Source organism: Metarhizium brunneum, chromosome 6 (genome assembly GCF_013426205.1).
Source record: "Metarhizium brunneum chromosome 6, complete sequence".
NCBI lineage: Eukaryota > Fungi > Ascomycota > Sordariomycetes > Hypocreales > Clavicipitaceae > Metarhizium > Metarhizium brunneum.
Genome location: NC_089427.1, coordinates 79,070 through 102,559, shown reverse-complemented (window position 1 = coordinate 102,559; position 23,490 = coordinate 79,070). Strand labels below are relative to the sequence as shown.

Here is a 23,490-nt window from a genome sequence, read left to right as displayed (position 1 = left end):
AACCAGACAGGCGGGCAGCAGTGAACTCGGCCCGGTCGACCGAACTCTTGTGTCAGTCGACAGACAAGACCCGGCCTCGGTGAACCTCGCGCCCATACGCATGTTATGTTACTGGGGGAAATCTGTCTAGGTTTTATTTTTTAGTATTGTATTGCATGGCCTTGGCTTAGTAGGAAATGTTATATAATCCGCTACGCTTTATCCTATAGATGAAATAATTTATTAACATCTCAATTAAACTAGGGACTACGGATTCTTAGATAAACTATTATCTTATATATAGTACTCCACTATATTATTACAATATACAGGATTCCCAAGCTTACAACCCGATTTTACTATCAAGGTAGGTGGGATTTTAAATGGCCCCCGAAAGGAGTTTAACAAGCATCTTCTAATCATAAGCTCAACTAGGTGCACGTCGGTGAAGGCAATCCGGTCGGTATGGTTACACCTCAGCACTAACCTTGCATTACCTCTGACATCTGACATCTGCCTTCAGGTGATATTTCTACTGGCTAGCAATTTACCCACTTTGTAAGTCGCAAGAAAGGCAGTCCCGTAGCATCCATGTGCTCACTGTGCAAAACAGCAAACACCCATTGGTACTATAAAGAGTCTCCCTGGGTTCAAGCCCAAAGTTGACGCTGAGATTGTGTCTGGTGGTGACTGGCTGTATTTCGACCCCGGCAAGTCTCACACACGCATTAACTTCAAGGTAATTGCAAAGTATATAGATACCTATAGCATTCCTTTCTTCACAATCCGCATTTTGCCAGATACCTTGCTAATCATGGACAGGACCACGTCCGGCGCACCCTTCTCATTCTACTACGCCGGAATCGTTACCATCGGCGAAGCCATCGGGAAGACTTTCGCTTACAGCCCCGATTCCAAGACCATTCCATTTGGATATTCGAGTGGGTGCAATATGCATCGCCTTCTATGAGATGGTTACTCTAGAACTACCCTGGCTAACGTTTTGTGCCAAGCCACTCTCTAAACGCTCAAGGCGGGTAGCCCTGAGCTGAAGGATCTGGAATTATCACTGGGCAGGGAACGGCAGGTTCATTCTTGGAGAAGAGCATAGCCTCACTGTTGAGAGTCGCATTTCAAAGGTGGTGCCCAGCACCGCCATGGACTAAGGCGTCCATCTCTGGATAAACGACAGAACTCTGATGGGGCCAGCGCAAAAGCACGCTCGGGTATAACTTCGTTATGATAATTGTTTACAAGGGGAAATATAGGGCTCCCAAACAAACCTGGCTTAAAGTATTTATGTAATATTCTTGAAGATAAAAAATTTATTAGACTATTAGTCACTCACAGGAATAAATATTATTTCAGCTGCTGTAGCGGAATATATATATGCGCAATTGAGCAAAGCATAAGTAATAATCCTGTTGAACCGGTGGCATTATGGCGAGAGGCTATAGTGAGGAAGTTGGTTAGCCAGTGAGTTATTGATCAAATTTGACGGGTCAACGGTTCTTTTCTCACTTCGGAGCCGTTCTCACGGTTAATCCAGTCGAGTTGTTTCCCGACTTTGATCAACATGAAGGCGGTGTCGTACGCAGACTTGGCGGCTCCAAGAACTGTCACTCGTTGTATGTTTGGTCCGATGAGAGACGATATGTACTTTCCCAGCTCCGAGGAATGCAAAATTGGCTTATGGAACCCTTTCTGCGGAAATTCGGGCACATACGCACCGCTCGTGACACCCGTTGCCACAATTAGCTTTGCCCCTGACGCTTGAGAGGCTCCGTCATTGAGCGTCAGAACCCATTTCCCGCCAATCTTGTTTGCTTTCGCAACTTTCTGTGGCAGATGGATACGCCTGACGAGGTCATGGTCCTCGGCAAAAGACTGGAGATAGTTGTGGATCGTCTGAGACGAAATGTACCAGTCCGGGCTCAGGCCCGTCTTCTTCATAGGTTAGAAGCTGTACTCAAACAGACCGTGGCCGACCTGTGCAAAAAGGTCTGGGTAGATGCGCTCGGTGCTCCAGACCCCGCCGATCGACCGTCATCGAGAATAAGGAGGTTCGTCTCGGGTGCCAATTTGAGATACGTGTAGGCTGTAATGAGCCTATACATGCCTGTAAGAAGGTCAGCCAAGAAAGAGGACTAGACGACAATATTGAAGCGAGTGACCCTTATACCTCCGGCAACAACCAGCACATCATAGTCCTCCCCATTTCCGTTCTTCATCTTTGCCGGCTCGAGAATGAATGACTACTTTGAGAGTTGGGTAATCCGAATTGAACATGGCACGGCGTAAAGAGTTTGACTGTCCAGAGAATTGGTGACCTTGACGGATCCATTACAAGACCAGATTTCCCACGATTGACATCTGCATTCTCGTCACATCACCATGGGCTCGGCCCGGCGGGTCGGCCCGGTTCATTGTGCCGGTCGACGCCTCGGGCCGACATCCCGGGTGGGTTTCGGCCAAAGTTGTGGGCATTGAGCCTCTATGGATCGGCGGGCTCAAACAGAATGGGATAATCCCTCCTGTTCGAGACATAACCAAGCTGAATCCCAACAACAAGCCCCGTCGGCACGACGAATGGTGAGACATCCGACTAACAACATGGATAGTCAACTGGGATGACTGAAATGTCAAAGTCCCTTGCGAACCGCAATATTTCCCCGCCCATATCCCAGTTCGCCGGGTCAGCGTGAACAGCTTCGGGTACGATGGCACCAGCGGCCACTTTATTGTCGAAGGCGTCGAGTCCCTCGTTACGGGGTACTCGCACGGCCAGAAGAAGCAGAAGCTGGTCAAGGGCAGCGACCGGGGTGTCTTTTACCGGAAGAAACCATACCTGTTGCTCTTCAGCGCGCATGATAAGACAACTTACTCGACCTGTCTTACACGCTCGCCAACCGGCGCTCACGCCTGCCCAGCCGTGCCTTCGTGGTGAGCAGCCCCAGCGGCGTCACAGAAGCCTTTGGCAATGTCGCTGAGAACTTCAGCTTCGCCGAAAAGAAGAAGGCGCCGGTTGTCGGGCTCGCCTTTGCGGGCCAGGGAGCCCAGTGAGCGCACATGGGCTGCGAGCTCATGGCCTACTATCCCAGCTTCCTCCACACCATCCGCAGACTGGACCAGTCGCGGATAGGCGAGGCCGAGTTTTCCTAGCCCGCGTGTACCGCAATCCGAATTGCCTTGATCGACCTACTCGAATCTTGGGGAGTCAAACCCATGGTAAGAGAATCCAAACCCATCCGCAACCGGACGAACTGATTACTTATTGGTCCAACAGTTCACCTTCGGCCACTCCTCTGGCGAAATTGGCGCCGCTCACTTTCGGGGCAAGGTCTTCTCCAACATTAACACGAACGGTGCCATGATAGCAGTGGGACTTGGCGCCGAGGCCGCGCAGACGTATCTCGGGGGCTACGAGGGCCGAATCGTGCTGGCCTGCCATAACGCCCCGGTGATGGTGACTGCGCGGAGATGCCGATGCACTGGCTGCCGTCAAGCAAAAGCTGAACAAGGACCAGATCATTGCCCGGACCGTCAAGACGGGCGGCAAGGCCTACCACTCGTTCCACATGAAGCCGGCTGCCGACATCTACAACGACCTCATGCATGAGGCAAGCTCGCATTTGAAGAATTGTCCCCGCAAATCCATCGCCGCCTTCATGGTGTCCCCTGTTACCAATACGGCTCTAGATTCCGCCAGACCACTAGATGCAGACTACCGGTGTGCCAATCTCGTCAGCCCCGTCAAGTTTAGGCAGGCTGTCCAGACGATCGGCTCCTGTCCAGTTTTCAAGTATGTCGACCTTATTGTTGTCGAAATTAGGCCTCTTTCTGCGCTCAAAGGGCCCGTGAAGCAGATGTGTCGCGAGCACAAGTTTGACAAGATGAGTTGCCTCCCAACTATTAAGCGGGGTGGTAACTCGGCCAGTCAATTGTTCAATCTTGCCGGCCAGCTCTTCCTAAACAACTTCAGCCTCGACTATGAGCGTGTCACTGCCATCGAGGAGACCTCGCCCCCAGACAAGATCCAGATCGGGAAGGGAAAACTGCTGGTTGACCTGCCCATCTATCAGTGGAACTACGTCAAGGAACTGTGGGCAGAGCCTCGCCGGTCCAAGGAACAACGCGCCCCCCAAAACCTCCGCCACAATGTGCTTGGAAGCCATATGCCCGGGGGATCAAAGAACGAACCCACGTGGAGGAACCGTCTGCGTCAGATTGACCTACCATGGTTGAAGCATCATTCCCTTGGTGGCGAAGCAGTGTTCCCGGCTGCCAGGTACTTCGGCATGGCCACCGAGGCTGTGACCCAAATGAAGGAGACCAGCTCCAGTCCAGTGGAAATCAGGGGCTACACTCTCCATGAAGTCATCACCAAAGCGGCCTTGGTTATCCCCGACGACACTGATGGCATCGAGACGCTTCAGTCTGCGGCCAAGCGTCCACACCGACTGGTGGGCGTTCCAGGTGTCGTCTTGGAGCCAGGACGGCCACTGGAGAAGCCACATGAGAGGCATTATTGACATCAACGTGAAAGCTCCCGGCCATGACGCAGCGCGCCACGCGCAAGGCGTGGAACCAGGCGTTGAAGGACGTCGGATTCGACTACGGACCGTCTTTCTAGGATATGCAGGACATCCGCACCGACGGCAAGCGTTTCCACGCCGCCGCGTCATCAGTCGTCAAGAAGACGTCGGACCTGATCGAGGGCTAGTCACGCTACGTCTTGCATCCCTCCACAATCGACTCGTGCCTTCAGCTCACTATAGTGTCCATCTACGCTGGCAAGATGGAGGACATGACATGCGGCTCTGTTCCTGTTCAAGTGGATGAGGTTTCGCTATGGTACGTTTTCATTGACAGATTAACATCCTCTCGCACTTACACACGCCATACTAACAAGCTCCGATTTAGGCCACCGACAAAAGCCCAGCTGCAGAACCCCAAGGCAAACGCTTACTCCTGGACTGAAGAGCGTGGCGTTCGCTTGACCATTAATGAAACCCAGTTGGTGGGGAGCGATGGGCGGCTGCTGCTCTCTCTAGAAGGTATGCGATGTGTTGCCTATGAGGCCGCTGTTCCTCAGATCCGCAGGACTGTCCTGAAGGAGCAGCCTTTTATGAAGATGGGCTGGAACGTAGACATCGACAGTCACATCAGCAAGCCCTGTGAAGTCTGTCGGTCTCGCGGACCTGGTGGCCTTGGCTCCCTGGAAGAGCCCTGGCGTAAGGGTCCTGGAGTTTGGTGCCTTGAACTCGACTGCTATATGCCAAGCTACGGAACTGATCAACTACACCGCAACCGCGACGTCTAAGCCTGGGTTGGAAGCCCTCGAGGACACTATTGCTGGGTTTGATCACGCGACTGCTATAAACGTTGATCCGTCGCTGGAGCTCGAAGCACAGGGGCTGAAAGCAGGCCAATTCGATCTCATCATTCCAGGCACTCTGACCGGTTCCTCAAAACTTGCCTCGTTGCTCGCCCCGGGTGGCCGCATCGTGCCTGACCAATACACATTGTCGTCGCTCGGAAAAGACTTCTCCATCTTGAACCTGTCCAACGGCTTCGCCATTGCCACAGCCGTGGCAGAACAGAAGACAAGCGGCATCAACGGCGTCCGTACAAGGTCTATCGCCATTATCTACCGTAACAAGCCGACCGAAATTCCCTGCAAACTGGTAAAGGCATGCAATGCGCTTGGATCCTCGCGACTCGCCCGATTAGCCGACGCTAGCATTGCTACTTCAGAACATGTGGTAGTTACCTGCGACCTAGAGGGGCCGCTTCTGTTGGAACTGGAGCCTAACGAGCTTGCCGGATTGCAGAATATTGTCTCCAACACCTCTTCCGTTACTTGGGTCACCTCGGGTGGGCTCATGAAGGGGGCCACGCCGGAGCAGGCCATGGCGTCTGACGTCCCTCGCTCGGTGACGTCTGAGATGGCTTCCCTTGATTTCACTACTTTGGATCTGGACCTAGGCAACCCGACGACGTATTGTGCCATTAACGAGATTGTACGTGCTCTGGACCGGCAGATCTACCACGCCTAGGACAAGGAGTCGGAATACTGCCTCGCCGATGGGCTGGTGTACATAAGTCGGCTCGTGCCTGACGCTACGCTCGACCAAGAATACGGGCCACAGAATTCTATTCCCAAGGCCACGCCGTTTAAGCCCTCTGATGAGTTGGTAGCCACGGCCAAAGCAGTAAAGGTGACATTCTCTCATGATGAACATGACCACCGGACCGTTGGAGCCAACCAAATCCAAGTTCAAGTCATGCTGTCTGGTGTCAACAAGGAGGACGTTCTTGTCATGGAGGGTGCTGACTCACTCACCACATTTTCGCATGAAATCTATGGAGCTGTCGTGCAGAAAGGGGTTAATGTTGAGGACATTAATGTCGGAGACCGTGTGTTCGGCTTCAGTGCTGACAGACTGGCCACGTTCCAGACCGTCTCGGCGAGCGTGGTGCAGAAGGTTGAACAAGGCGATGTCCTGGAAGAACTTGTGACGTTACCACTTGCCTATGCTACCGCAATACATGGGCTGACGACCCTCGCGAGAGTTGAGGCAGGGGAAATTGTCTTGATTCTCCACGGGACTGGAGATGGTGGTGCTGCCACCATCACCACCAGCAAGAAAACAAAGGCACAGACTTGCGTTCAGTAGAGGAGGCCACCAGAGTGGCTGCTGCGTTCGATCTGCCCGCTGAGAATATTATACCCCAACTCGACTCGAATCTGATGATGCGATTGAAAGAGCGAACCGGAGGACGCGTCGCTGATGTCATCTTCAGTTCGGCATACGTATCCACACGAGTGCTGGAGACAAATTGCAACGTTCCGTCGTTTCATCGAGATAGGGCGAAGGACAGGTCTAAGGCGCAGCGCCCTGGACACCCTTCCAACTAGTCGTGGGGCAAGCTACTTGGCCTTTGATGTTCTCGACTTGTACAGGCAAAAGGGGCGTCTTCTGTCCGACTACTTACTCACTGCGACATCGCTCTACCGGCAGACGCTCATACCTGCCATCGGTCCCGTGGAGAAAAGGAATCTTGCCGACTTCGACAAGGCCATCGCGGTCTTCACCCACGCCTTTGCTACTAAGAAGACGGCCATCTAGTACATCGAAATTGTGGACGGCCTGGGGCTGCCCGTTATGCCTCACCGCTCCAAGCTCACCTTTAACATCAACGCGACCTACTTCCTGGTTGGCTGTCTCGGCGGTGTAGGCCGCTGTCTAACAGCTTGGATGATTAAGCGTGGTGCCAGACGATTTGCCTTCATGTCCAGACCCGGCCTCGGTAACAAACAGACGGCGTCCTGGATTCACGGTCTGAAGGCCAGGGGCATTGCGTGTCAGATCAGTAAGGGTGACGCATCCAATACGAGCGATATCGATGTAGCTATTCGTAGTATTCCTTCCGAGTGCCCCGTAAAGGGCGTGATCCATGCTGCTATAATTTTGCGGGCAAGTTTTGTTCATGTTCCAATAATGCACACAAAAAAAGTAGGAGATGCTAACGGCCTCAGCACGGACTTTTCCACACCATGTCTATAGATGACTGGCAGACATCTATTGCACCCAAGGCGCTCGCCGCTATGAACTTAGACCAAGCCTTCGCAGAGATCGATATAGACTTTTTCGTTTTCACCAGTTCTACCTCTGGCATCCTGGGTACTCCCGGTCAAGCCAACTACGCGGCCGGGAACAGCTTCCTCGACAACCTAGCAAGAAACCGCATGGCTAGAGGCCAGCGCGCCGTCTCTCTCGTCCATCCCATGGTACAGAGCGTCGGTGTGGTGGCCGAGAATCCCGAGATTGAGGCTGCGCTACGACGCAAGGGCATCTACGGTTTTAACGAGACGCACCTCCTCGAGGCTCTCGAGGCCGCCATCGCCACGCAGGCCACCACGACGCCGGCTGACCATATTGTTGTCGGCATGGACCCCAGCAAACTTAAGAACTCACTTTCGAGAAGCGACGTTACTGACAGCTTCTGGATAGAGGATGCGCGCTTCAAGGCTATGCTACAGGCTATCGACTCTAGCGGGTCGTCTGATCACGGCAGCAGCGGCTTCACCATTCTCAAAGCCATCCAAGAGGCCAGTTCGCTGCAGGTTAGTGTTGGCCTAGTCTCGGAGCACTTCACCACCAAGCTATGCCGCTTGTTGATGCTCGAACCAGATGTCTTTGAGCCCGAGGTCCTTCCTATAGTTGAATATGGCCCGGATAGCATGATCGGCGCTGAGCTGCGTAACTGGATTTTTAAGGAGTACGGCTTGGATATTCCATTACAGCAGCTTTTTGAGCTAAATATGACAATTACCAAATTTCCTACTATTATTTGCAATTACTACAAGTAAAAATGCCATATCTTGAGTTGAGAAACTCTCTACAATTATAAGACGCTGTTTAATCTAAGTTAACCTACAACTAAAGTGAGCTAAAGTATAAAAGATAGGGAAAGGGATTAGAACCTGCGCACACTCAAGTGCTTGTAAATTAGTAGACTTATATATTATGTCAAATATAATAATACATGAAAATAGAAATACAAAGAAAGGTGTTTCGTGATGTTGATAAGCTTGCGCTGGCATCCTAGCTGCGGGGGGTAGGGGGGGCCGCAGGTCCCTCGTTTCTTTGCATTTACGGAGCCAGGATATGGTATAAAGGTCAAGGACGTCTAAAAAAAGAAAGAAAAAAAAAAGAGAAGAGAAGAAAAGAAAAGAGAAAAGAGTCGGAGAGAGAAAGAGAAAGCAAATCACCATGTACAGTACGCGATCCGACTTCGGGTCAGCGCCGCCAGCGTTATGTATCTGTCGAAAGCGGGCTTAGTTTACCACGGCTTATATATCGAGATTATATATATTTGCTATCCAGCCGTACTATAATACACGGGCCATCCTGGAAAATAGTTCAGGAGCATCCCACAAGCCTTAGCATTAAGCGGGACGAGGTTTTCCATGGCCTAAATTCCAGTGCGTACTCTTATCGCAAAGAGCACATCGTCTTTTCCATATACTCGGCCCATCCGCGCGCTTTCTTCACCCATATCCCGTCACATTGCGAGATTGCCTGGAAGAAGTCAATCTTCACATAGCTCTCCTTATAAGGCCACTCCGGCCACAAGTCCTTCAGCCTGCCCTCGTAGACTTTCCGCAGCTTTGTTAGCTCGTATTCCATCCTGTGAATATAATACAGCTCATTCTTGCCATCGCTGTCCAAGTAGTCCGGCTTATTACGCTTTCTAGCTGCGACGGCAGACGCTTTGGGTATTTCATCCGCATACATATCCCGCTGCGGCTTCTCCTCCCGAACTGGCCCGTCAAGAAACTTAGGAACCTTGGTGAACATCCAGAGGGGCAATGCCGAGACGCATTCCCAGTCCAAAATGGCCGTGATTTCGCCTTTTTCGTTTACTAGGATGTTGTTTAGATGGAGGTCATGGTGGTAGAGTCCTGTTGTCTCCGGCTCGTCTACATGCGGGGGGAAAACCTTGGGAACAAGAGAGTGAAGTTTTCTTGCTACTAGCAAGACCGTCTCGGCGTCTTCCTTGGCGTCTTCATCCTCCGTCTTTTCGAGAACTGCTGTCTTGTGCATGAGGATAATATTCAACTCGGCGCTCAGCCAGTCATGGCTAGAGCGGAAGGGACCCCGCGCAATATCGTAATGAAGGTGATCGCCCATAAAGAAGTTACTGGATACCAGTAGGCCAGGGACAACTTTTTCCGCATCTCCAACGCCTGTTTTTTGTCGGACCTCGCTCGTACTTAAAGTCCCTATGCTCCTGAATATGGACCCCAGCTTCCCAACTCCCGACAACTCCACCTGGTAGGCCGCAATCTGCTTCGTAAGCGCCACCTTTTGCTCCATCGACATGGTCCGCCACCGTCTAGATGCCGATGTGCCCTCCACAAGTTCCATGAGGATCCACTCGTACCCAATCTCATTGTCGTTGCTGTCATCAAAACTAAACACCTTGGGGACCAGGACCTTGGTGTTCTCTGACACCCACCGCAAGGTGGCTACCTCAGCGCGCGTCTTGTACCGTGGATATACCGGAAGCGAGACACGCATTATGAGAGGGCCTCTGGTACATTTGACCAAGTAGAGTTTATTGAACAAGCCGCATGCGTGAAAGGCGATGGTACAGGAATCTTTGGGGAGTATGTTCAATTGCTGGCGACATACGCTTTCAATCGCAGTGATGGAAACGTCTCGCGTCCATTGCGGCACGAGGTCAAACAGTGTCTCTTTCCATTCTAGCCCGTCTTGGCCGGGTCGCGGCATTCTTGCCACAATCTCAAGAGTCTTGGTTATTGATATTTCTGCCGTCCGGGACCGGTCACGGAATATTGGATTATACGTTGAGTGATGCTTTGATCAGAGATCTGTGGATAGAAAAATGGACAAGAATAGGGTAGTGAGTAGGCGGTGTATTTGTGAGCTCGGGGTGTGTGGTTCCCTCTGTGCTTGGGAAAATATATTGTGGCTGACCTAACATCAACAATCAAAGGGCGTGATGCCCGGAATTAGGTTTTATTTTTTAACCTTAATTCTAATTATAATTTAATATAATATTAATATTAAGTTAAAATTAATAAAATATAATATATAAATTTAAGTACTAGCTTAATATTTTATATTAATTTTTATTTAGTAAAGTAATAGTAATAAGAGTAAAACTTATTATATAGAGTATATTTTATAATATTTTATAAGGTGTTTATTTGCTTAAAAAATTAGTAGGAAAATAAACAAGAGATAAAAATCATTCAAGTACTATTTGTTATAAACTCGAGCTTGAGGCTTAGGTTTAGGTTAGCTCTCTTATAAAGCCGGTTTAAGTTAGCTTTTATATAAAGCTAATTTAAATTTTATATAATTAAATATTAGATTAATATAAAGTATAATAAGAAAAGAAAACTTTTTTTTTCTTTTTTTTTTAAAGTTTATTTTTACTTTTAAGTAATATATATATATAGAAGTAGGTATAGCTAGTTTATTATACTATAACTAGATATAATAGCTAAGGTTCCTAAGGGATAAACTAGTTATAGTTTATATTAGTAAAATAATTAAGGCAGTTAATCTAAGCAGTTAGTTATTATATTAATAATAGGTTATAAATTATAACTAAGTAATTAAAGTTAAAAAGTTATAAATAAAGCTTATTTAATATAATAATTTATATTAAAAGCTAAAAAGCTAAAGTTTATTTATAAAGTAAATTTAAGGGTTTTATATATTATAATATTTACTTATTATTTATTAAAGTTCTAATAAATTATAATTATATATATATTATTAATTTATTTAAAGTTTATTAAATAATTAATAAACTTTTTCTTATTAATAGCTTATTTTAATTATTAATTTATTACTTATTATACTTATATTATTTTATAGCTTATATAACTAGCTTAATTTATAATTTATATTATAGCTTATAATTAGGTTATAATATAATATTTTTTTTCTTATAATTTTACTTTTAAAATCTAAGCTTTATTTTATAAATAGTTTTATTTATTTTTTTTTTTATTAATTATAAGTATTTTACTTTCTTATAATATTTTTTTTTATTATATTTAATTATATAAAAAAACCTAAAAGATTTTATTTTATTATTAATTATATTATAATTATTATTTTTATTTATAAATAAGATTTTAAAGTATTATTTTATAATTATTATTTTAAAAAAAAAAGTTTTTATTAAATTATTAAAAGTATTAATTATTATATTTTTTATTATTTTTTAGGTTATTTTTATAATAATTTTTATATTTTTATAATAAATTATATATATAAAATTTTTTTATTATAATATATATTATTAATATATTTTAATAAATTATATTATTAAGAAATTTTATTAGCTTAAAAAAAAGAAGAAAATAATAAAAAAATTATTAATTAAAAGGTATTATAAAGCTTAATTAAAAATAAATAAAACCTTAAATTATTTAATATATTTTTAGTATATATATTATTATTTATATAAGAAAAGTTTAAAAATAGCTTATTATAACTTTATTTTTTTAAAAAAAAAAAAATATAAATTAAAAAAAAAAAAAAAAAAGCTTAAAAGTATAAATTAAAATAAGTTTAATAATAAAAGTTTAAAACTATTTAAAATACTTAAAATTAAAATACTTTTAATATTTTAAACTAAAATATTTTACTTAATATTAAGTTATAAGCTATTAATAATACTATTATAATAAGTATTAATAATTTTTTAAGTATTTTATAAATTTTTATATATTTTTCTTATTTTTATAGTTTTTTTATTTAATAAAATATTAATATATTTTATTTTTTATTTTTATATTTAAAATTTATTTTATTTTATATTTTATTTTATTTATAACTTTAATATTTTTTTTTATTAATATATTATTTAATATTTTTTTAAAAAGTAAAATATATATTATAAAATAATTTTTTATAGTTTTTAATAATAAAAGTTTATAATTATTTATTAATATTTATTTTTTAATAATAAATAATTCTAATTTTTTATAATTTAATTTATTATTTAATTATATTATTTTAATATTTTATTAAAATAAATAAATTATATTTTTTTTTTAAAAATTAATTTTTTTAATTTTTTATAATTATAATATTATATTATTTTATTTTATATAAATTTTAATTTATATTATATTTTTTATATAATTTTTTTAGTTTATTTACTTATAATATTATTTATTTTATTTATAATTTTTTATATTATATTTAAAATATTTTAAGGTTAAATTTATAATTAATATAAGCTAATATTTACTTTATTAATTCTAATATTAAGTTATTATAAGCTAATTATATTATAAGTAATTATTTAATTTAATTATTTTATTAATAATTAATATAATATTATAAATATTATTTAAGTATTTAATTTAATTTTTTTATTTATTTATTTATTTATAAATAATATATAATATTTAACTTATAATTTATTTTAAGTTATATTATAAATACTTATTAAAATTTAAAAGTAAATATATTTTTTTTATTTAATATAATTTTTTTTAATAATTTATAATTACTTATTATTATTTATAAAAATATATATATAAGTTTTTTTATATTATTTACTTTTTTATATAATAAAAAGTATTTATATTTTATAAGTTTATTTATAATTATAAATATATTATTATATTTTATATTAATTATTAATTTTTTTAATATTAATAGTTTTATAATATAATTAAAAGCTATTAATTTTTATAATTATATTAATATTAATAATAATTATAATTTTTTATATAACTTATATTATAAAGTTTTATTTTTTTTATATTATATATATTTATTAATAATTTTTTTAATTATTTTTTTAATTCTTAAAAAATTATATTATTATTATATTTTATTTAATATTTTATAGATTTTTTAATATTTATAAACTAAATATTTATATATTTTTTTAATATATTTTTTTTATAACTTTAAAAGTATTTAGGTTTTTTTATAATATTTTAAAATAATTCTAGGTTTTATAAAATATTTTTTTAATATATTTATAAACCTAATTTTTTTTTTATTTATTATTAGATTTTTTTATATATTAAGTTTTTATTTTATACTTTTAATATAATATTTAATTATTTTTATTAAAAATTATTATTTATATTAATTTTAAAAAGTTATTTTATTATTATAAATACTTTTATATTATAATTATTTTTTTAACTTAAAATATTTATTTATTTATTTTTAAATTTTTTTTAATAAATAATTTTATAATTAAATTCTAAAAAATATTTAATTTATTAAATTTATTATTTATTTAATTATTATATTATTATAAAATAAAAAATATTTTTATAATTAATATATATTTTAATTTTATATTTACTTTTTATAAAGTAATATTTAAATTTCTTAAAAGTATTAATAATTATTAAGAATTTTTTATTATAAATAAAATAATTAAATTTTATTTTATAAAGTTTTTTTAAGTAAAATATAATAAAATATAATTTATTATTATTATTTTTTTATTTAATTTATATTTTTAAAGTAAAATTTAATAAATTAGTTTTTAATTTTATTTTTTTTTTAAGTTAAAAGTTTTTAAAATAAGTTTAAATATAATAAGTTTTTTAATTTTATTAAAAATATATTATATTTTATTATTTTAATTTTATTACTTATTTTTTTTAATAAATTTATTTAAAAGTATTATAATTTTATTATAACTTTTAATAAATTTTTTATAATAATTTATAAAACTTTTAAAGCTTTATATATTCTTAATATTTTTTAATATTAATTAGTTTTTTATTATTTTAATTTTAATTTTTTTTATTTATATTTTATTTAATTATATTATATATTTTAAAAAATTTACTTTTTATATATAAAATTTATATTTTATTAATTTAAATAATAATTTAATATTTTATAATATTTTTAATATTATATATATATATTTTTTATAGTTTTTTAAGGTTTTTAAGAAAATTAATATATTATTAAAATATATTATTATAAAGTTATTTAAATATTTTTATAATATATTATTAATTATTTTTTAAAATATTATTAATATATTAATAAGCTTTATTAATATTATTAAATATTTAAATAATTTAAATTTTATTTTAAAAACTATTATTTATTTATAATTCTTTTTTATTTAAATTAAGTTATATATTTTTTTTAGGTTTATTATAATAAATTAATTTATATTATATAATTAGTTTTATAATTTTAATAATAATAATAATAATATTTTATTTTTTATAATAATTATATTTAATTATTAATAATTTATTATTAATTATAATTTTTTATTTTTTTTTAAAATAAATATAATTAAGTATTTAGCTTTTAATATTAATACTTTAATATAGCTTTTTATTAATATTTTATTAATATATTTTTATAATATTTTAAGTTTTTTTATATTTAAATTATAAATTTTATAAAATATTATTAACTTTTTATTTATTAATTTAATTTTATAATTTTATTAATTATATTTAAGTAATTTAATTTTTAATTTTTTTATAAATAATATTTTATATTTTTAGTATTTCTTAAGAATATTTTTAAGTTTTTTTTTTTTTATTATTAGGTTTTTATTATTTTTATTATTTTTATTTTTTTTAAGTTTTTTATTTATATTTATAAGGTTTTTTCTTAAAATAATAATAATTTTTTAGATTTTAGCTTTTATTTTTTTATTATTTATTATTATTTATATTTTAGTTTATAATATTATTAAGATTATTATAATAAATTTAATTATTATTTTTTTATATTTATTATTTTTATATTATTTATTTATTATTATTAGTTTTTAAATAATTTACTTAAAAGTTTTTTTTTTAAAAATTTTATTTATAAGTTAAATTATAATAAAAAAATTTTTTTTTTTTTAAATTTTATTAATTTTATTAACTTAAAATTTTATTTTACTTTAATTAACTTATTTTTTAATTAATTAATAAATTACTTTTTTATAATTATAAATACTTTAATATTAGATTATATTTTAATATATTTATAATATTAAGTTAAATTACTTTTAAATAACTTTAAATTTATACTTTAAAATAATTAGTTTTTTAATTAATAATTTTATTATTATAAATAAAAAGTTTTTTTTTAATATTAATTAACTTATATAATATTTTTTTATATTTTTATAATAATTAATAATAATTAATAATTTTAAGTAAAATATAATTACTTATTATATTATTATTTATAAGTATATAAATATAATATTTTATAATTTTAATATTTAATATTATTTTATTATTTTATTTATTTTAAATTATATTAAAAGTTATTAGTATTTTTTTTTTATATTAATTTATAATTTTTTTATAAATAATATATTTTATTTTTTAAGTTTTTTAAAATAAATTTTTTATAATTTATTATTTTATTTTTTAATATTATTTTATAAATTTAATTTTATTTTATAAATACTTAAAGTAAAACTTATTATTAAATATTTAATATAAGTAATTATAAATTTAATTTTTTATTTTTTTATATTTTTTATATTTTAAATTATTATAATTTATTATATATTTTTTATTATATTTAAAGTTAAATTTTTATTTATAATATTATTTATTTAGCTTTTATTTATTATAATATATTAATTTTATAATTTTTTTAAAATTTTTTTATTTAAGTATATTTAATATTTATTATATTTATTTATATATTATTAATATTTTATATTATTACTTATATTATTTTTTAGCTTTATTTATTATATATTTTAAGTAATTTAATAATAAGTATATTATATAATTTTTTATTTTATATTAAAATAACTTAAATAATAATTTTTTTTTATATATTAATATTTTTTTTTATATATATATAATTAATATATATTTAATTTATATATATTTATAAAATTTATATAAGCTTAATATTTAATAAATATATTTAAATTAAGTTTTAAAATTATTATGTAATTATTATTAATTATTTTTATTTTTTATTTTAAAAATTTTTATTTAAAATATAATATATTAATTAAATATTTTTTTATTTTAATTAAAAATATATTTAATTATACTTTAATTATAAAATATATTTAATATATTATAAATATATATAATACTTATATTAATTATATATAATTTTTATATTTTAATAAAAGTTTAAAAATTTTTTTTTTTTTTTAAGTATTATAATATTAGGTTTTTTAATATTATAATAATATTTATTATAATAATAAAAATTATAAAATATTTTTTATTAATATAAAAAAATATTATTATATAGCTTATTTTTATATAATTATTAGCTTTATTAGTATTTTTTTTTTATTTTATTTATTTTTAAATACTTTTAAAGTATTTAGAATTATATTATTATTATTAATACTTATTTTTTTTTTTTATTTTTTAGTTTATTTAAAAAAATAAAAATTTATATATTTTATTTTTTTTTATATTATTATTTTTTTTAAATTTTTTTTATTTTTACTTATTATTATACTTAATTAAGAATTTTTTAATATAAATTTTTATTTAAATATTTTAATACTTTTAGTTTATAAAATTTTTTTTATTTTATTAAATTATAATAAAAAAAATAAAAAAAAGGCTAATTAATTACTAGAACCTACTAGTAATATAATTAATAGCTATACCTAGCTAATTTAATAGTAATATATAATTTAAAAAATAGTACACATGTTATAATATATTAAATTTATTAGCTTAAAAGGTGATTTATAACCTTATATACTAGTAAAAGCTTATAACTTTATATATTAAAAATATATATAATAATAATAATAACTTATAATTATATAAGTTATACCCTAAAAAACTTAAAGTAATTTAATATAATATAAATTAATAAAGTCTTAACTTTTATAAAGCCTATTATTTTCCTTATAATTACTTTATTTTGCCTTTATATATTATATTAATTTAAATAAATTACTTTATAAAGCAGCTACTTATAGGTTTCTGGCTTTATATTGCTCCCTAAAGCACTATAGCTTCTTACTTGCTGATATCAGACTTGGTCGGCAATTAATAACCTAGAAAAGAAACCTGTTAATATAAGCTCCTATAAAATAAGAGCGGCTTAAGTACTTTATTATAACTATAACTAGTACTAAAAAAAGTAATAAGCCTAATATAAATAAGTTACTTATTATAACTTTAAGAATTAAAGCTAATAAGCTTAAAAAGGTAATAAAAAGGCTATTATTATAAAAAATATTAATAAGAAAAAAAATATATTATTAAAAGCTAAAAATATTAAAAAAGTTAATAAACTTAATAAAATAACTAAAAAAGTAAAAAAAAAAAAAGAAATAAAAGGAAGAATTAAAAAGAATATTATAAAGCTAGTTAATAAAAAGTAGCTTTATATTATAGTTTTCCCCCTTATTATAAAGGGTTTTTTTTATTTTATTATTATAAAAGTTTTTTTTTTTATTAATTATTTATTTAATTTTTTTTATATTAATTATTTAATTATTTATAACTTATTTTTTATAAAGTTTATAATTTTTTTTTTAATTTTTTTAGTTTTTTTAAAAATTATTTTTTTTTTATTTATTATTTATATAAATATAATAATTATTATTATAATAAAAAGTTTAATTAAAGTTTTTATATTTTATTTTTAATTTAATAATTTTATTTTTTTATTAATTAATAATATTAAATTATTTTTTACTTTTTTTTAATATTAGCTTTTATTTTTTTTTAGGTTTTTTATATTTATTAATAAAATATTTTAGTTTTTTATAATTATAATATTTTTTTTTTCTTATTATTTTTTTTAATAATATTAAGCTTTATTTATTTAAAGTTAAAAGTATAATTATAAATAATAGGTTTTTTTTATTTTTTTTTTTAGTTTATTTATTATTATTTTTTTTTAATAAAGTTTTAGATTTTTTTTTTATTACTTTTATATATATTATTAATATTATTTATTATTAATTTAAATTATTATTATTATATAATTTAAAAAGTTATTTAATATATTTTTTTTATATAATTTATTTTTAATTTCTTTTTTTAATTTTTTAAAAAAAGCTAATATAAATAGCTTATTTTTTTAGTTTAATATTAAAATAACTTATTTAAAATATATTATATAATTTAATATAAATTCTTTTTATTTAAGTTAATTTATATAAATAATTATAATTTTTATTTTATTAATTAATTTAAATATTTTTTTAATTATTTTTTTAAATTTTTTATAATTAATAAATATTTTTTTTATTTTATTTTTTTAATTATTTTTTATATTAATAAAATAATTTTATATAATTAATTTAAATTATATAAGTATAATACTTATTATATATTTTTTAATATATAATATTTTTATTTATATATTAATTAATTTATTTAAGTAAAATTAATAATATACTTTAAGTTAAATTAAAAATTCTTAAAGTATTTTTAGGTTATTATTATAAAATTTTAATATTTTAAGCTTAATAATTTCTTTTAAGTTTTTTTATTTTAATATAAATATTTAATATTTAAGGTTAAATTATTTAATTTATTAATATAATTATATAAGTTTAATTATAAAGTTTTAAAATTTAAGGCTTTAAGATTTTTAAAATATTAATAATATAAGTATTTTAAATAAAATAAGTATTATAAGTATTATTTTAATAATTATTAAATATTATTTAAAGTAATATAATAATTATTTAAATAAAAGCTTTTAATATATAATAATTAAAGTTTTTAAGAAATAAACTAATTATAATTTATATTAATAAAATAATTAAAATAATTAATTTAAATAATTAATTATTATATTAATAATAAGTTATAAATTATAATTAAATAATTAAAATTAAAAAGTTATAAGTAAAGCTTATTTAATATAATAATTTATATTAAAAGCTAAAAAATTAAAGTTTATTTATAAAATAAATTTAAGGGTTTTTATATATTATAATATTTACTTATTATTTATTAAAATCTTAATAAATTATAATTATATATATATTATTAATTTATTTAAAATTTATTAAATAATTAATAAACTTTTTCTTATTAATAACTTATTTTAATTATTAATTTATTACTTATTATACTTATATTATTTTATAGCTTATATAGCTGGCTTAACCTATAACCTACACTACAGCTTGTAACTGGGTTGTAATACTAGAAAAGCTTAAAAGCCCTAAAAAGCCTGGAAAGGCCCCAAAAAGCCTCAAAATAGCTGCGGAAAAGTATAAAGTAATATCCCTATCTTAAATGCGTGGAGAATATAGTGACTAGGGTCGAAAAGTTAAACTCAATCTTTTGACCCTAATTCCGGGAATCACGCTCCAATATTGAAACTACACCCACCCTATAATAGGGTCTAGTAGTAGCTGGGAGTACATAAATAATCAATTGATCTTATTGGCAGAATTTGTGGGGTTCCAGGATTTTTGATCAACAGTTAGGTCTGGTGGTCCAAAGATGCCTGACTGGCAGAGTATATTTTTGTCAATCTGTCTGATTTTGCTGCAGGGCAAGTTGGGGGTCCAACATCAGAACGAAGGTGAAAGGATAATGCACCAGACGGCAACATGAACCACCAAGCCATCCAAATTAAGGCGCCCGAAAAAAAAACCGACCAGACGTCCCCACTACGCCCTACAGACGTTCAATGTTGACATGGACATCTAATAGCTTGGCACCTGGGTGCAGATAGTTGAAACAAGGCGGCACCTGGGGCAATACGCGGAGGACTAGCCGCCGCTCAGTGGGCTAATTACGACTGGGAACAGCGCGATGAGAACGAATGAATACCCCTGTAGTCGCTTCTTGAGCGAAATCATGCTACGCGGCCGACCATGAGCAGACCTGGGGCCGAAGCAGTCTTTATTGCATGTCCAATCGATGAATCAGCCGGCACTCACTCAAGGATCGATGCCCTGTCGAGCAGGGTCCGTAACGCCACACCGAACGATTGCGGAGTTTATCTGGAACGTTTCATCCCGTGCAGTTCCCGTGAATTCCCCATGGCCTTAATTTACATGGCAACGACAGCCGAGATTTATTACCATTGCGCGAGTCAGCCTCGATAGCATAGCCATGCGACCCTGATAGTCTGCAGAGCCTTGGCTCATCTATTGATGTCGTGATCAATTGAGGGAACATGGAATATTTTCAAGTCAGGCTTGTCGGCGGTTCACGCTGATCCGAATAAGGAAGCTGGTCAACATGAACCTAGCGTGCAAAGTCTCCCGCATTGATGCTACTACTAGCAGCATTACGTCTCGTGGCTGAGTCGAATGGTCTTGTAGACGGTGGTTTCGGTCCGGTATTGGCAATAGTCCCATAGCAAAGCATGCCACACACGCTGCCTATGACACGTATTCCTGAACAAACAGCTGATGGTGCATTGGAAACGGGAATGGCTTTGCCGGCATGACTTTTTCCCCTGTCCATGCCTTTCTGACCTAAAAACCTATAGGTATTGACTTCGCAACAAAGGCGGTGTAGCCAGCTTTCTTACTATCGATGTCTCTTCAATCACGTCAAGAAAACCTGGTCTATTCTAAGCCCAATTAGGCATAATCGCAAGCGCAACTCGTCGTCCGTTCCCTCTGGAGCAGAAAGAAGTCCAAGTTGCTCTAGCCCGAATATAGCCATGGGAAAATGCCGGATAAGTTGTACGCGAGAAACAAAAAGGTGGGATGTGACACGAGTCAAGGTCTGGGGGTAAAAGTACGCTGATGACTCCGTAGAGCATTTCCTCTAAATATAGTGCTAGTAAAGTCAAGGTGCACCGCCCACGTGCAAGCCACGCTTAGCTTCATATGCGTCTTTGACACCTTCCTGAAAGGTCTTGAACCGTTGTCCCGGCACTTCTGAGCCCGACACTGCGTGTTTTATATCCTGGCGCGATATGCATAAACTATCTTGGCACGATATGCATAAATGCCTGGTACTCCCACCGGCCGGGACAGCCGAGTTTAAGCTTATGTCGTGATATGCCGACCTGGATATGCCCGGCCAGCAATCACCTTCGACCAATCGCGGACCTTTCGAGTCCTGCAGATAGCAAAATATGCCTAGTATTCTCATTCGACTAATACGAGCAAAGTTTCAAGACGGAAATTACATTCAATGCTCGGATTCATGCGTATTACCTTTGCAGGCCTGTGAGGAGGCTTACTTGGGCATCGCTATCTCTATAAAGATGGCTTAACCGGCTGCTTAAGCTGGAACTGTACACAACAGTCCAGTCACAAATCATCCATCATATAAGAAGAGCTGCCTCTGCTAGCACCTTTTCAAAAACTCTTTGAAAGTAATTCCTACAACAAACACCTCCTAGCTCGACTCAACCACTGATCGACATGCCTTCGCTCAAAACACTTGCTTTTGCATCCATAAGCCTCAGTGCTGTAGAGGTGGCTGCGTCGACTTTCTCTCTTGCTGCTGAGCCAATTCCGGGCAAGGTGAATGAGTTTGTGGTCGAAGTCGAACTTGGTACTCCACCCCAGAAGTTGCCTCTTGTGCCTGATACTGGTTCCACCGACTTTTGGGTGTACAGTACGGATACTGAATCGAGCTGGAACAATCATAAGCTGTGGGATATACCGAAGAGCACGACTGCCCGTAATCTTACTGGATACACGTGGAAGATTACGTACGGAACAGGTTATGCCGACGGTACCAACATCTACGAGGACGTTGTGACACTCGGGGGTGTACCTTTTCCTAATCAGGCTATCGAATCGGCTTCTCGGACCGATTATAAGGTTGATCCGAAAATTTCTGGCATCTTCGGACTGGAGTTTCGTCCCGACCAGACTGGTGTTAACCAAGCGGGAGAGCATGTGAAAACATGGTCCAGTACTCACATTAAGTCTTTGGACCAGCCGTTATTTACGTCCCACTTCAAGTTTAACGGCGGTACGACACATTATACCCTTCCATGCTGCATGTGACATGGCTAACTGAAGCAATTAGGAGGTTCTCTTGATTTTGGGTTCATCGACAACACTAAATACACTGGAAGCATCACGTATACGCCCGTCACTCACGATCAACACTGGATGTTCAACAGCACTGGGTACAAAATTGGGGATGACCCAGTTCAGGTGGAAGAACTTCAAGCCGTAGCTGACACGGGCACATCTGGGATATTTGTTCCTGAAAATGTTGCGAGGGCCTATTACAGGAAGGTGCCAACCAGTACTGGCGGTGGCAATTTTCAATACGTGTTTAAATGTGGCAACCCGCTGCCCGACTTCTCATTCAACGTTGAGAACACCGTCATCACTATTCCCGGAAAGTACCTAGACCTTGGTCCCACTGGTCTACCTCAGAACGGGTTTTGCCTTTCTGCAATTCAACGCGGCAAAACAACAATTTTTGGAACTCCCGCCCTTCAAGCAGCCTTTGTTGTATATGACGTTGGTAATCGTCGCCTCGGGTTCGCTTCGCCTGCGTGAGGAACAAAGTAGAGGATATTAAGTGGCACCGAGAAGAAGATTAGTTTGGGCTTTTGACGCAACCTTTGACATGAGGTTAGACATTGGATGTCACGGGCGACAAGTCAGGTTGTGGACCAGCCTGATGTGTGTACATTAAATTCATTTCGGCTTATCTGTGATGGACAACATACCGGCGGGCAGCGATTCGATAGATCCATTCGGTTCCAGAGAAACCAAAATACCACCACTAGTTTAGAATAAATTTTTGAAACGTCTTCATCTTGTCATTCTGATGGCAGACCCGTGACCTGGTAGTCCACTGCTACGGAAAACCCCTTTGTAAATTGGGCTAACTTGCTATCCGCCTCTTCAACGACTCCCGAGTAGTCGCAGCCTACACGGTAGCCAGCGTTGGTCCATTTATAATCGATGTGCTTCCAGTCGGTAAGGTTAACAGTAATGGCCTCGACCTTGCCGAGGATCCATCCGGCGCCTGGGACAACTAGCTTGGGCACTTCAACAATGGAAACGAGGCCTCTGCCTTGCGCTACAATGGCCATC

The 23,490-nt window shown here is 33.8% G+C and overlaps 8 protein-coding genes across 8 annotated transcripts; 5 read left to right on the top strand and 3 right to left on the bottom strand.

Moving 5' to 3' along the window:
• Positions 1-1,467: 1,467 nt before the first annotated feature.
• DEP4_1 (FAD-dependent monooxygenase DEP4) lies at positions 1,468-2,210 on the bottom strand (the record flags this gene model as incomplete). Its single annotated transcript, XM_014685243.1, has 3 exons — positions 1,468-1,926; positions 1,959-2,098; positions 2,162-2,210. 3 exons carry the CDS (start codon positions 2,208-2,210, stop codon positions 1,468-1,470), a joined length of 648 nt encoding a protein of 215 aa, XP_014540729.1.
• A 265-nt stretch (positions 2,211-2,475) lies between these two features.
• DEP5_3 (Reducing polyketide synthase DEP5) lies at positions 2,476-3,042 on the top strand (the record flags this gene model as incomplete). Its single annotated transcript, XM_066131454.1, has 3 exons — positions 2,476-2,515; positions 2,628-2,829; positions 2,910-3,042. 3 exons carry the CDS (start codon positions 2,476-2,478, stop codon positions 3,040-3,042), a joined length of 375 nt encoding a protein of 124 aa, XP_065987667.1.
• Positions 3,043-3,204: 162 nt separating this feature from the next.
• DEP5_2 (Reducing polyketide synthase DEP5) lies at positions 3,205-4,612 on the top strand (the record flags this gene model as incomplete). Its single annotated transcript, XM_014685242.2, has 4 exons — positions 3,205-3,207; positions 3,266-3,445; positions 3,507-4,442; positions 4,526-4,612. The coding sequence occupies 4 exons, from the start codon at positions 3,205-3,207 to the stop codon at positions 4,610-4,612; spliced, it is 1,206 nt and encodes a 401-aa protein (XP_014540728.2).
• Positions 4,613-4,777: 165 nt separating this feature from the next.
• On the top strand, positions 4,778-6,659 carry DEP5_1 (Reducing polyketide synthase DEP5; the record flags this gene model as incomplete). The annotated part of the gene is made up of 4 exons (XM_066131453.1): positions 4,778-4,833; positions 4,903-5,036; positions 5,140-6,002; positions 6,039-6,659. 4 exons carry the CDS (start codon positions 4,778-4,780, stop codon positions 6,657-6,659), a joined length of 1,674 nt encoding a protein of 557 aa, XP_065987646.1.
• Positions 6,660-7,148: 489 nt separating this feature from the next.
• Positions 7,149-8,356, top strand: DEP5_0 (Reducing polyketide synthase DEP5; the record flags this gene model as incomplete). Its single annotated transcript, XM_066131452.1, has 2 exons — positions 7,149-7,424; positions 7,523-8,356. The coding sequence occupies 2 exons, from the start codon at positions 7,149-7,151 to the stop codon at positions 8,354-8,356; spliced, it is 1,110 nt and encodes a 369-aa protein (XP_065987666.1).
• A 625-nt stretch (positions 8,357-8,981) lies between these two features.
• On the bottom strand, positions 8,982-10,070 carry G6M90_00g093570 (uncharacterized protein; the record flags this gene model as incomplete). Its single annotated transcript, XM_014685239.1, has 1 exon — positions 8,982-10,070. One exon carries the CDS (start codon positions 10,068-10,070, stop codon positions 8,982-8,984), a length of 1,089 nt encoding a protein of 362 aa, XP_014540725.1.
• Positions 10,071-21,846: 11,776 nt separating this feature from the next.
• Positions 21,847-22,947, top strand: EAPA_6 (Endothiapepsin; the record flags this gene model as incomplete). The annotated part of the gene is made up of 2 exons (XM_014683928.1): positions 21,847-22,405; positions 22,463-22,947. The coding sequence occupies 2 exons, from the start codon at positions 21,847-21,849 to the stop codon at positions 22,945-22,947; spliced, it is 1,044 nt and encodes a 347-aa protein (XP_014539414.1).
• A 266-nt stretch (positions 22,948-23,213) lies between these two features.
• On the bottom strand, positions 23,214-23,489 carry G6M90_00g093550 (uncharacterized protein; the record flags this gene model as incomplete). Its single annotated transcript, XM_066131451.1, has 1 exon — positions 23,214-23,489. The coding sequence occupies one exon, from the start codon at positions 23,487-23,489 to the stop codon at positions 23,214-23,216; it is 276 nt and encodes a 91-aa protein (XP_065987575.1).
• Position 23,490: the final 1 nt, after the last annotated feature.